At 51.3% G+C, this 13,995-nt stretch overlaps 1 protein-coding gene across 1 annotated transcript in view; it reads right to left on the bottom strand.

Annotated features, from left to right (window-relative positions):
- Positions 1 to 1,886: 1,886 nt before the first annotated feature.
- Positions 1,887 to 13,995, bottom strand: part of DNAAF11 (dynein axonemal assembly factor 11) — a 37,055-nt gene continuing 24,946 nt past the window's right edge. Inside the window, exons 11-12 of the mRNA XM_079796526.1 lie at positions 6,501 to 6,586; positions 1,887 to 2,256 (exon numbers count right to left, since the gene is read on the bottom strand). Of these exons, the coding sequence (XP_079652652.1) occupies positions 2,079 to 2,256; positions 6,501 to 6,586 (264 nt within the window). The 3' untranslated portion in view covers positions 1,887 to 2,078. The remainder of the gene's footprint in view (positions 2,257 to 6,500; positions 6,587 to 13,995) is intronic.

The raw sequence follows: 13,995 nt of genomic DNA, 5'->3' as shown, positions 1-13,995 counted from the left end.
CATTTGAGGTAAGGGTATAACCTTGCTGATGTACACGTATGGAATTTCTTATGAATCAGTATGGTGTCGTGTAGATCACAGTATCGCATTGGAAAGAGAGTTAGTAAGACAGGACATGAGAAGAGAGAGGCGTGGGAAAAGGTGTTATGGAACGAGTGTGGGTGCATAGGGCATCTCTCAAGTCCTAGGATGTAATGCCCCTCGGATGGCAGCCAAGGGGCGGGGGCAGGTCCATTTCTTCACCCACTGGGGCAAGGCCGGCTGAGCCCCTGACCCCGGGAGGGAATTCCTCACACCTTCCTGGACAGCCAGCATGCGCTTTACGTAGGCGGAAGGCCGGCTGTGGTGGCAGGTGGCTCCATCACTGCGCTCATTGTCAGCTACCTGCTGGGGCGTGGCCATCGTCTGCCTGCAGGTGAAGACAGGCCAGAGAGGGAAAAGGTGTTGTCACTTCCAGTCCAGTGCTACCAGCCGCCACACCCCCCGAGGGCCCGGCGGAAGGGCATCCCCCGCAGTCGTGGGGCCTCCAGGTAAAGCGGCACATGCAATCGGCAGGCGCGCTGCGTGGTCAGGGCCCTGGCAGAGATCAGACAGGCGCCTGGAGGAGAGGATGTGCCCCGAGGGCCGGGCAGGCTGGGTGGAGGAGCACTGGCACGCGGAGGGCTCCCCAGGAGTGTCTGGGACACAAGCTGTCCCTTCATAGTCAGCAGATGGGCTCAGGCAGGGAAATTCGAGTCGGGCCCCGAGCATGAGCTGATGCTGCACCTTCTGGCTCACTTTGCACTGAGCAAAGCTCAGACCGATTGGGCTCCCCTTCAGGAAGGCCCAGGCAAGGTGATCTAGAGGCTCACCTTTCACACTTAGCCCTAAAAATAACCTTGTAGTGCCCGACCGGCATGGCTCAGCGCCCACCTATGAACCAGAGGTGACGGTTCGATTCCCGGTCAGGGCACATGCCTGGGGTGTGGGCTCCATCCCCAGTGGGGGACGTACAGGAAGTACCCCATCAGTGATTCTCTCTCATTGTTGATGTTTCTCTCCATCTCCCTTCCTTTCTGAAATCAATAAAAATATATTTTTAAAAAATAGCCTTGATGTGTTGAGCTTAGTGGGAGGCGGGGCCTGGTTTCACGGTCTCCCTCCAGCAGGGCCCGCACCCCGGCCCTGGGCCTTGGCAGCACACGCTGCTCCCATGACCCTGAGAGGCTCAGCCGGCCCTGGGAACACCAGCCCCACCCTCCGAGGGCCGTGTGCACTGGCAGGAAGGGTGGCGACTCCCGGTGGGGGGCAGCTTGGTGCCCAGGGGGCAGTGGTGGGAGCTGTGACCTCACAACAGGTTGGGCCCAGATTTGTCCCCTAGGCAACCGGGAAAGGGGGCATTCATATTGGGGGCGGGGGCATGTTGACACAGCAGATGCTTAGGTTGTTGTAACAAAATACTACAGACTGGGTGGTGCTTGAACAACAGAAACAGTTTCTCACAGTTCTGGAGGCTGAACGTCTGAGTTCAAGGTGTGTCTGGTGCGGTTCCTGTGAAGTCCTTCCTGGCGCGCAGACAGCTGTCTTCTCAGCGTCCTCACACGGTGGAGAGAAGGGTGGGGGGAGAGAGCAAACGAGCTGTGGTTCCCCTTTTCTAAGGACACTAATCCCACCATGGGGCCCATCCTCATGACCTCATCTGACCTCATCACCTCCAAACACCACCTCAGTGGGATTAGGGCTTCAACATGGGAATGGGGGTGGAGGTGGGGAGGAGCACAAACATTCGGTCCATAACACCATGTTTTTTGGTCGTTTAAGAAATATTTGCATTAGGTTAGTTCTATGATTTAAGCAGAACATTTATTTTCACTAGCAAACACTTTATTCTAGACAAATAGTGGGTTATAGCATATTTAAGGTACACTTTTCTTTTTAAAGTAGTTTAAGAATATTATTGTAGCAAGTGGGAGCTACAACACTGGGGTGGTGATACTGATAAATAACTCTGTGTGTGTCCCATAAGCGAGATGCATACACCCTCTGCGTTGAGCAAAGCTGGGTCTTGGGAGGGGTCCCAGTCGATGCAGCCTGACGTGTCAGATCAGCGGGGGCACTTCCGGGTCATCTTCAAAGCCTGGATCTTCCTCACATGGCATGACTTTGGGTTCGGGTTGGACTCTTCTGGGTGCGGGTGCTTTCCCTCCGACTATGTTAGCCACGTCGGGGAACGAGTGCTTGCTGGGATCCACCTCTAGTTTCTCAGTTTGTCTGCTTCTAGAGCAACCAAAACGGCCAAAGGAAATTGGAACATCATTTAAAATTCAATCACAAACAGATTCAACTCGCACATTCATTTCTGCAGCAAACGTGGGAAAGTGCTACCCCGACAGCATAGGAACTCCAATAAGAGTCTGTGCCTGGTTTTCCGTGGCTCGGAGCCTTATAGAAGCACGAGTGTGACCTTGGAGTGATGGGAGTGTTAACAAAGTGCTACCGGGCTGTGCTAACGCCCAGGCAGCTGCGGAGTGGTCAGCTGGTCCGAGGTCTGCTTACCTAAGTCCAAGTCTGCTTACCACAGCCGGGATCACAGTGGAATCACTCCAGGCGGGTCTTACTCCTGAGTGTCGCTACTAAGGCTCATGGACCTGCTGGGTCACACAACCCAACCTGTGGTGGTTCTGCAGGAGCATTTACACTGCAGGTTCAGGTGCTTAGCCAAGTTCCGCCCACCACGTTCCTCTCCCACGAGAACCTGCTCCTACTGCCCACACCCAGTGCTCCCAGCAGCAGCTGTAGGGAAACAGGAAAGAAGCCCCACTGGCCAGGGATTCCCATTGGAACAGTCGGATCAGGGATGGGGAACGTCTGGCCCGCGGGCTGTATAATGCCCATAAAATCATTTGGCCTTGTTGGAAGCCGCCCATTGTCCTCACTAGCAGAGAGGTGTGGACAAGGAACCCGGAAGGCTGGTCAACCTTGAAGCTCTGAAAGGTCAGAGCCAAGCACCCACTGTCTGGTTGAGACAAAGGGAGCTGAAGGAACTTCCACCTTTTAGTCTCAAGTAAATCCTTACTGATGGGCTGTCATTGGAACTGCCTGCCTAAGGGCCAGGGGTGTATCCCAAAACCTGAATAAAAGGGACGGCCAGGCCGGAGCAGAGCGGAGTCCTTCCTCTCGAGCTGGGCTCCCGCCTGGCCCCCAATACTTCCAAATTAATATTTTCTAGTCTCTTTCATTTGTGTGCGGCCTCCTCCAGAACCTGAACCCTGAACCACGCAGGACATGGGGGGACACTCACATTGCCTGGCCTGGCCAAGGCATCAGGGGTGAGGTGATTAAATGTTTGACCAAATACAGCAGGCTAATTTTTAAGCTGATAATTTTGTGTGGCACACGGATGATGTTATAAACATCCAAATGGCCACTGGCAGAGAGAAGGTTCCCCACCCCTGGTCTAGATAATGCAGGCTGCTGGGCTGCTTTTCTGGCCATTTCGATTCCACAGGCCTGGAGTTGGGCGCAGTGAGCAGTATTTCTATAAAGTTCTCCCGGTGATTTTGCCAATCAGTCAGATTATTTTGGAATCACTGCACCATTCATCTAGTCAGTTATTCCATAGATACATGCTAAGTGTCTACTATATTCTAGACACCAGCCACCCAGTGGTCCGTGCAGACAGGTCCCCTGGTAACTACATCCAACAGTGTAGTAAGACCTTGATTGTACACTATAAACTATGCAGGAAGTTATAGTTTTCAAGGACCTACATGAAAGTCAGTATTAGCACTGACTGATGTGGCTCAGTTGGTTAAGCATTGTCCGTGCACTGAAAGGTTGCCAGTTCGATGCCCGATCAGGGCCCTTGTCCTGGTTGTAGGCTCCATCCCCGATAGGGGGCATGCAGGAGGCAGCCAATCCATGTTTTGCTCTCACATGTATGTTTCTCTCTCTTTCTCTCTCTCTCTTCCTCTCTCTCTAAAAGAAAATCTTTAAAAAATATTTAAAGTCATTATTAAATAGAGTTCTACTTTTTAATTACTAGATTCTTATTTAAAAGAATAAGAATAAACCACTATGATATCAGTGGTTTAATTAAGTAAACACCCAAATCATCTATTAAAGTTGCGTTGTCCTTGACTTTGTGGAAAAGCAGCCTCTCTCGCTGCCCGAGTGTCTCCTGGGCCACAACTTCCGGTCTCAGTAACAGAGAGTGAGCTCAGCCAGGATGGGTTATCTGCCACTCTCCTACCTCCGAGGCCCAGGGCTAACTGGCAGGCGGGACTTTAATTACTCATGACGCTCTGGGTAAGGAACAGCGAGCAGCCAGGCCTGGGGTGAGAGGGTTGCACTAATCCCCACAGAGAGAGGCGGCGGCTCTTCTCCCTGCTGCTTCCCCCTCAGAGCCCGAGGCCTGAAGCCCAGGTGCCCAGCGTGGTCTTACCCACCACCTGGCTGCCAGAAGCAGAACTGCTAAGTCTCGTAAGAATAACTGGAAGACAAAATTAATATACTTACTGCCAAAAAAGGAAGCAAAAAAACCCAAACCCATCAAAGATGGATTCCTTCTATTAAAGAGCATAAGAATCGTGATATGCGGGCTGGCATACTTGGCCCAAAGACTCCCATTTCCAGCTGAAGTTTTTCTGGAGGTCATGAAGAACCTGACCAGATAACAAGGAACCACCCCGATCAGAACTTAGTGAGTGCAGGAGTGCAGAGGGGAAGCAGATCCTGAAGCCACTTTTGCCCGAGGGCATCTGCTGGGCCCCTGAGGCTGTGTTTTGGTCACGCTGAGCCCATGGAGTCCGGGGACTGAGGCCAAGGTCCTGAGCAGGCCAGGTGGGCAGTCTTACGGGGCGCGGGTGGGGTCTCGGAGGGCTTCTCTCGCGTAGGAGGGAATAAGAAGTGAGCCCGCCTCCCGGGGCTGTGAGGAGGGCTGCCCAGAGGGGCAGAGGAGAGCTGAGTTGTCACCACACGCTGCCATTTCCATAAGATCTGGTGGTTTCCATGGCAGCTGGTGGTTAAAACCCTCAACCTGGAATCTAGAGTCAAGGGGTTCCACACTGGCAGTGCCTTAGGGTCTGCCCCAGAGCACCTGCCGCGGCTTCCTGGCCGAGTCAGGGCACAGGGCAACGTGGGGAATGAAGTTTGTCGGTGGCTCAGGGGCACCACACACCAGGCATGGTGGCGAGGTGATCGATTCTTATCAATAAAGATGAAAATCACATCGGAGGTGCTACTGGGAAGAATGGCGCAAAGACCTCTCTGGTCACCGAGTGTGACCATAGTGATGACGGGTTTCCTGGGTGTGAAAACCGGCTCCAAACGGCTTGTGCCACTGGGCTCCCTCCCAAATGAGGTGCTGACCTTTACATGGCTGATGCTGCTGAGGGTTAATTATGACCGTGCATATTCATGCCCGTGAGTCTCTGTCAGTTACACGTGTGTCTGAAATGGAAATCACGGCTGGGACACACGTGAGTGGGTTTCCAAGGTTAGCAACAGCTCCGCACTTCCCAGTAGGAACTGAATTCCAGACCTGTTCAAACCACCCCGTGTTAGAAGCCCCTGCAGACTCCGACAGCTATCTTTGAACGCACGCACGCCTGGCTGCTTGTATGATGCAAGAGATGAATACAGCCCCTGCTCAGGTGTTTTTATGATGACAATCCCAGCACAGACATTGGGGTCACCAAGACAGTGTGCATGGCTTCAAAATAGACACTGCCATCTGGACGGCAGGAGTCTGGAACCATGGCAAGTAGAAGGAAAGTTGAAAGAATTGGGATGTTCATTCTGAGGAGGAATTGGGGAAATAACGAGAGCTTTGTCTGAAATACTGTAAGGGGCATCCCTGCCTGGAGGGGGGTGGGGGTGGGCTTTGTTTGAGGGTCCCCAGGGGGCAGAGCCGGAATCTTCAGTGAGGGATCATAGAGGCTTGCTAACACCAGGAAATACTCAAAAGGGGTGGACGTTCTCTCGAGAGGGTGAAGGTCCCGGTGGGACAAAGCTTAAGCCACGGCCGGACGATGACCTCTGATCAGGAGGGCGACAGGAGGAGACAGGATGGGGCCTCTGGCCCCGGCAGCCTGACAGTTTGGGCTCCAGGGGGTGACCCGTGGGCCATCCAAGGCGGGCAGTGTCGCAGCACCGCACGGCGACAAGACCTCCGCACCTTCTACACCTCCCTCTCCCTCACGTTCCCATCCGTGAACTGAGGACTCAGCTCGTGCGGGTTCAACGTGTTGGCACAGAGCAAGGGCTCAGGAAACGCCCGCAGTCGTCGCTGTTGACACCACCATCCGTATTATCGCAAGAAACTGGGACCTGGAGGGACACTGATTTGTTTTCGGGGACCCAGGGTCTTGCCCATCAAGAGTCTAAGTTTTGGGAACGAACCTCCATGGTGTGACTCACTTTGAAACTTAATAATTGTATCTCTTTGGGAGGCGCTCCCAGCCGCCCGGGAGAGTGGAGAGAATGAGATGACGACGCCAAAGACAGCCCAGGGGCGGTACCTTTTGTCTGTGTGCTCTCTGCTGCCGGCCCAGGTGCTCTGCGCAGGCGTGGCCGTCCGCGGGCCCCCTGTGATTACTTCTCCCACCTGGAACAGAAACACGGCACACGCTAAGGGGTGTGTCACGCTCTGATATGTCTTTTAAAATATTACATATGAATATGGATGTATTTTAAGATGCTAAAGTGCTTTAATTTTCACTACACGGTCCAGGGCAGAGTCTCACTTTGCACTCTGCCTGTGGCCTGAAAGGGTGTAACACAGAAGAGATCTGTTCACTATAGTCTCGCAAGGCCAGAGCTGTTTCATTTGCCAAAGGACACGCCGGGGGATGAGGGGAGTGAGTTCGTTTACTAATGAGTTTCCTGAGGGCCAGCAGCAGGCCCCACCCTTTGGGGAGTGTTGGGGACCCAGATGGGACTGACACCCCGCCCCGAGGCGCTCCCTGCGAACGTGCTGCGGCGGAAAGCGCTCTGAGCCGGGACCACAAGTCCCGTCTTCCCGGCTCATTGGGCTCCGGGCTCTTCCTCTGAGAAATGAAGGAATTAGATGTGATCTCCAAGGTGCCTTCCTGGTCTGAAAAATTCAGTGATGTTACCGCTTCTTTTCACTAAATGACCTCAGTGCTGCGCATGGGAGGTCTCCACAACTAAAACCGATAGATACGATCCAACAAACGTACAGGACAGCTTGCTCAGACCCAGGACCCTCCCCAGGAAGCTCATCGAGAGAGGGGCGGGGAGGCCCTGCAGGTGCGTGTTAGCCCCAGCAGCATGCTGCACCACGCTACTGTGCGAGCCAGGCAGTTTACACGTTTCACTTACCGAACCCCCCAACTCCCCATGTCCCCAGGAGACGGGGATTGCGTGTAGGCGGCGAGAAGGAATGTGAACAGTCCTGGCCTCCTGCTGCCTTGGGACCAAGGTGGGGGCCTCCACCCTTTCTTTTCAAGGGAGAGAGCGATCCGGAGTGTCCATTCCTCTCTCCACCCTGATCAGCATCTTCTCTGTGGCAAGGGAATGCTTCATTTACTGGGCACATCTCACTGGTGGGCAGGTTACTCCTCTGACAGGTGAGGGACACATTTTAATTACATGAATGAGGCCAATGTTAGTGAAAATTTACTGCAGCATGACTTCCAATAGCCAAGATCTGGAAGCAGCCCAAGTGCCCATCAGCAGATGAGTGGATAATAAAGCTGTGGTACATTTACACCACGGAATACGATGCAGCTGAAAAAAAGAAGGAACTCTTACCCCTTGTGGCAGCATGGATGGACCTGGAGAGTATTACGCTAAGTGAAATACATCGGGAAGGGAAAGACAAGTACCATCTGATCTCACTCATATGTGGAATCTGATGAACAAAATAAACCAACAAGCAAAATACAGACAAAATCATCGAGAGAAGGCTGACAACTGTTGGGGGTGGAGGGACAGAGGAAACAAGAGAGAAAACTCATGGACATGGACCACGCGTGGTGTCTGCTGGGAGGGGGAGGAGGGAAAAGGGGATAAATGGTGATGGAAGGAGACTTGACGTGGGGTGGTGAGCACACAATACAGTGTACAGGTGATGTGTTGTAGGGTTGTGCACCGGAAACCTGTATCATTTTGATAACCAGTGTCACCCCAAGAAATTCAATAAAAAGGAAAAACATTTTAAAAAGATAATTTGAATTTCTTCTTAAAGTTGGTGGGATTAAGTAAATGATAAGACTGTGTAATAAAAGTAGATATTACAGAAAAGAATATCAGCTTTAAGAAGAAAGCTGTTGAGCCCAAGGTCAAGTTTTGTATCGCTCCATGTTGCAAATGCACCAACCAGAACGGGAGCACAGGCATAATTAGAGTCTTAAAACACCCATTTCTAACACTGCTACTTGTCACGTCACAAGCGCAGACAAAGATCCTCTGTGTTTACGGAAATGCAAACAGGATCACAAGTGCGGGACTTTCTTCGCAGAGAATTTGCTGTGCCCCAGAATCTAAATGTGCTCCTTCTTCTTAAAAGCTATTTTCAGCTCAGTTAGTTTCAAAGGCCCCTTTCCGCTGAAAGTTAGGAGGGAGTGAGCGCTCAGCCGTGTGAGAGATGCTAATGCCGACATCCACACGAACAGCAGGTGAAACTCTGCGGGAGAGAGAGACTCCTTCTCTGAGCCGAGGACCGTGGGCTCGGCGCTCGGAGGCAATGACCTTGGGCCCCTGCCATGCCCACCGGCTAGGGCTGCTCTTCCTCTGGGAAGCCATGTTCATGAACTTTTTTTTTTTTTAATATATTTTATTGATTTTTTACAGAGAGGAAGAGAGAGGGATAGAGAGTTAGAAACATCGATGAGAGAGAAACATCAATCAGCTGCCTCTTGCACACCCCCTACTGGGGATGTGCCCGCAACCAAGGTACATGCCCTTGACCAGAATGGAACCTGGGACCCTTGAGTCCGCAGGCCGACGCTCTGTCCACTGAGCCAAACCGGTTTTGGCAACATCAAGCATCTTATTCATCTGTGCTAAGCATGCTCAGGAGCGACTAACGGACAGGCGGGGAGGGCCAAAAGACAGCATCCTACCTAATAAAATGGTAATATGTAAATTACCATCACTCCGCTACGCCCACGATTGGGCCAGAGGGAGGCGCAGGGGGCGGGACTCGGGGTGGCCGGGGTAGCCGATTGGGCCAGCAGGACGCTGAGCTCGCGTCGCCAGTGGCGGCGCGAGCTCAGCGTCTGCGCCATGGCTGTGCTGCGGAACAGAAGGGGCCTCGCTGACGTCCCGCCGCGGACCATCAAAAGCGGGGGAGCTGGGTGCTTGTCTGCTCCGGCACCAGGCCTTTCGGAAGCCTCCGCCATGCCGGAGGCTTCTGAAAGGCCTGGTGCACCAGTGGACAGGCACCCAGCTCCACCGCAATCGAAAGCGAAAGCGTGTAGGGACCCTACACGTGCATGATTCAATCATGCACTGGGCCTCTAGTGTTTAATAAATTAGGTAACGTGGGACTAATGGTTTCCTGACTCCACAGAGAGGAATGTAAGCAGCTACCTGAAGTCTGGTTGTGGGAGAGGCACGAAGGTACAGATGAGTGTTTTAAGGATGCCAAGCGTCACTTTCACACTCGCAGAGCCGCGCCACGGACTGTCCTGCAGCCGGCACAGTCCCTCCCGACACCTTCCTGACAGGTGACCCCCGGCCTCTGCTTAGTGGCCCGGGATGAGGTCACACTACTTCCCGAGGCAGCACACTGCACGGACACAGTCTCTGTTCACTTTGCCAAGATGTGTGTGGCTGCTTCACCGGCTATGAGAGCTGCGGACGCGAGACGCCGGGGCCAGGTGAGCCGTGTCAAAAGCCAGTGAACAGGTGCCAGGGATAGAGACGTGGCTTTTCTTCCCTACGTTGAGGTTGAACCACAGAAATGACCAGTATCTGATCATTTTTGACCCACACAGCAGTACTTCACATGGTTCAACGTCAGAGTTATTTGTGTGAAGTTGAATGAGAAAGGGCCGACATCACTGCTTTTCAGATGCAGACTTGCTGGTGGCAAATGAAAGGAGTGACTGGGCAAAGAAAACAAGTTGTAATCAGACATATTTGCTGAGCCTGTTTGACACTGGGAGGAAGGAACGGGGCGAGGGCAGGCCTGGGCCTGCGGGGATGATGGTCAGAGGCGTCAACAGGGAAAAGGCGGGAAGAAAGACCAAGGAGCCCAGGGTCATTCATTGTTCTCCCCACAGCAATTCCCACAGTGCTTTCTTCATGCCAGGTTCTTAATACATCTTTGAGGAATTGAATAACTATTTTATTTGCTTGATTAATAATTCATTCATTGTCTAAAGTTGTTCATGATGTTGAAGAAAGCTTCCTATTTCTGAGTTCTAGCACCCTACTTCCACATTGGGACAACCCAACAGACTAAGTAATTCCCTCCCCTGGTATTAATACCTCCGTGTAATTTATTTACGCGGGCATCAGCATTTTGTTTGGTTGGTGTGTACATCTCACCTCTTCGCCTATGCCTCAGAGGTAGTTTCTAAAAATGTCTCCCCATTATTTTCCTCGTAAAACTTCCGCACTGCCCATGCCCATTAGATACCAGTGGCCTTGACATAGGCCCGTGGTCTGATGGGTGGGAGGGGGAGCAGGATCAGTTAGTGGGTGGGCCCTCAGCCATGGGCCCGCCCTACACTGAAATGGCAGCTGCTTCCACCAATCCTATAGCAGCTCCAGAGACGGTGGGTCACATAAACTATCCACCTACTTACATATCTCTGATGTTTATGTTGATTGGTTAGTTACCCATAATTCTGATATTGAACATTTGAATATACAAAGTTCAGATTCCTATAACAGAGTAATCCTATATAATAAAACCCTAATATGCAAATCGACCAAGGGGGGGGGGGCGACCGGTCGCTATGACACGCACTGACCACCAGGGGGCAGACACTCAATGCTGGAGCTGCCCCCTGATGGTCAGTGCACTCCCAAAGGGGAGCGCCGCTCAGCCAGAAGCCGGGCTCACAGCTGGCGAGCACAGTGGTGGTGGCTGGTGGCGGGAGCCTCTCCTGCCTCTAGGGCAGTGCTAAGGATGTCCGACTAATGGCTTAGGCCCGCCCTGGGAGTGGGCCTAAGCCATCAGTCAGTCATCCCATAAGGGCTCCCGGACTGCGAGAAGGCACAGGGCGGGCTGAGGGACCCCTCCAAGTGCACGAATTTCATGCACTGGGCCTCTAGTATTAATATAAAGCTTAAGAATCTATAAGACATTTTTGTTTTCCTGTGGTATTAGACTATGTTTATATATAAATCAACTCTTTGAACAGATAAAAATACCTATATAAGTCAAACATTTCTGAAGTATATTCTATCTCAAATAAGTACATGCATAGCAGCAAAGAAAAATTTAATTTTGAAAAAAACACACAAACAAACACAAAAATACTAGCTTTGATTCCAAAGTTACCCAAGTTGTCGGCGGAAATTTTTAAAAGGTGCGATTACTGATCTTTCTATGTGAAATCAATATTGACAGTTACAAGACTTTGAAGTAAAAGTAGGACATGTCTAACTAACAATAGGTCCTTCGAAATTCTTTCATGCTTGTAAGGTACAATCTCATTTGACACCCATAACACAGCCTAAAACGGAAAATATTTGAGGAAGTTAGGACGAACATCAAGGGTGATAATGATGTTTAAAAAGAAGAGAAAACATTCTTTTACAGTCTCACTAGAGAGTCTGGTGGAAATGTCCTCTGTCCACATGACCACCCTGCTTGGTCCATGCCAGCAATAGGGCGGAAGTGCTGGGACATTTATACCACCCCTCCCCCACCCCATCACCCCCACAGCAGGAGCAGCCATCAGCCACAGAGCCTCGGGGCTGGTGTGCCCCATCCCAGCCCCATCGATCCTTGGGCAGAGGGATCCCGAGGTGTGCGATTTGCATCCTAGAGCTGCTGGCTCAGTAGGCTGCTTCCCTTCCCTGCTTCCGGACCAGCATCCCCTCACTTACCAAACAGACTGCTGCACTCACAGCTCTACATTAGGTTCCGCTTCTGGGAGACCTCAAATTAAAGCAGTGTTTTCCAGTCTGTGTCCCAGTTTCACACTGCAGCAACCGTGGGACCTCAGGAGGAAGAGAACAGCCTGGTCTAACCAGACTCCCAAACGCTGACTGCGTTTCTCCTGGCTCCCGCTCATGTCTCAGTGAGCGCCCAGCTTAACTTGGTGTGCTGTGGGCTATTTGAAAAAAACAACAATTATCTCTCTCTTTATTTATCTACCTACCTACCTACCTATGAGTCCATGGTGACTTTAACTTCCTTACTGGGTTTGTGAGGCATGTGTGAGTGGGTGGTATTCGCCTAAGACTACCTTCATTCAACTCAAGGCCCAGTTTGGGAACCATTCAGACAGGCTGCAAGACCTTCTGAGGATCGGGTGTCCTCTCATTGACCTCCCTCCCAGGTCATGATCCTTCAGTCATATCGCCAAGTCGGGGAGGTTTCTAGAACCCCTATCCATGGCAGCCTCTGAAATGTGACTCTTTTCTTCTCATCCCTGCAAACATGGTTTGTGCCCTCGGCCATTCCTGCTGGATCAGTGGGCGGCAACTGCTCACTATCTTAGCAGGTACTGACAATCCTGAGATGTTTTAAAAATATGTAGTCTGTCTCCCTGAATTTTCCTCATTGTGTTTGCTATTCCGGATTCTCAAGTTGGCAATTGGCAGATGATGGAGACCTAGAGGTGTTATTTAAAATCCTTAGATTAGAAGAGATTATGTGGGGATGAATGCACATAGAGAAGAGAAGGGGTCCCAGAATTCAGTGACCAGGCCTGCCAACGCTCAGAGGCCTGGCCAGGAGAAGGAACCAGCAAGAAAACAGAAATGTCTGTGCTAAGAGTTTAGCTGTAAAGCAGGTCAGGGCACTAAATGGAAGGGGGCGTTTTTATTGTGCTCTGTTGTTAGGAAGGGAGATGGCTCAGCATGTTTCCTAATGTAAGACGCGGAGCAGCCAAGAGAACAGGGAACTGTCGAAGGGGACAGCGGTCTCTCCAAGGCCAGTGGAAACAGGACCCACACACACCTGGGGGGTTTGGATGGATCACAGACAGCTCATTCGTAGAGTCAGGAAGGAAGGCCTAGCAGGGGAAGACAAGAAGGATGAAGTATGTGGAAGTTAACCTGATGCTTCGGGAAGTTTTAGGAATGAGGAGTAATGTTCTAGAAAAGAGTGGAAGTATGAATGGAACAGGATGACCCAGCAGACCTCACTGCAGACCCACCTGAAACCATCACCCGGAGACTAGAGGTGAATTCAGGGTGGCACAGGCAAGGCTATCTGAGCAAAAAGTCCTGAGAAATGGATGTCCAACCGATAAGGAGAAGGGCATCTGAGACAGTGTTTTTTAGAATCCTGGCCTGTAACAGTGACCTTCACAGTGACCTTCACCTCTGTGCGCACGGGAGCAGAACCGAGCAATATGTTCACCCACTGGAGCTGTAAATATATTTTGCTGTTCTGGTCGCATGGCAACTTCCTTAATCTCGGTTAATTATTCTGCAAGAACCCCCAAAGGACGGAGCATATTCCTGGAGTGTCCCTGTAACTTGTCCGTTGAAGGCCTAGATGGGAGTTTAATTTAATGACTTGACGCAAGCCCCTCGGTGAACGCAAATGTTCAGTGAAGTCCGGTTAGGCTGGTCTGGGATGAGATCAGGTGCCCCTCGCTCCCCGGCCACTGATAGGGAGACTGTTTACAGGCGTATAACTCAGTCTGACCTCACACTTAAGAAAATATACGGAAGGCCAAGCACAAACTCTAGGAAAATGTAATGCGGGAATTCCCACTCAAAATGGGAACCACAACTGTACGTATGGTACCTGCAAATATGTAGCAACTCTAGAGAAAAAAAACTATAAAATCACTTCTGAGAGACATAAAGTAAGAGTAATAAATGGAAAACATACATTATTGGATGTGTAACTTT

The sequence above is a fragment of the Cnephaeus nilssonii genome (genome assembly GCF_951640355.1).
Source record: "Cnephaeus nilssonii genome assembly, chromosome: 18".
In the NCBI taxonomy this organism is placed as follows: Eukaryota; Metazoa; Chordata; class Mammalia; order Chiroptera; family Vespertilionidae; genus Cnephaeus; species Cnephaeus nilssonii.
The sequence above is the reverse complement of the archived record's forward strand: the minus strand, read 5'-3'. Positions and strand labels throughout refer to the sequence as shown.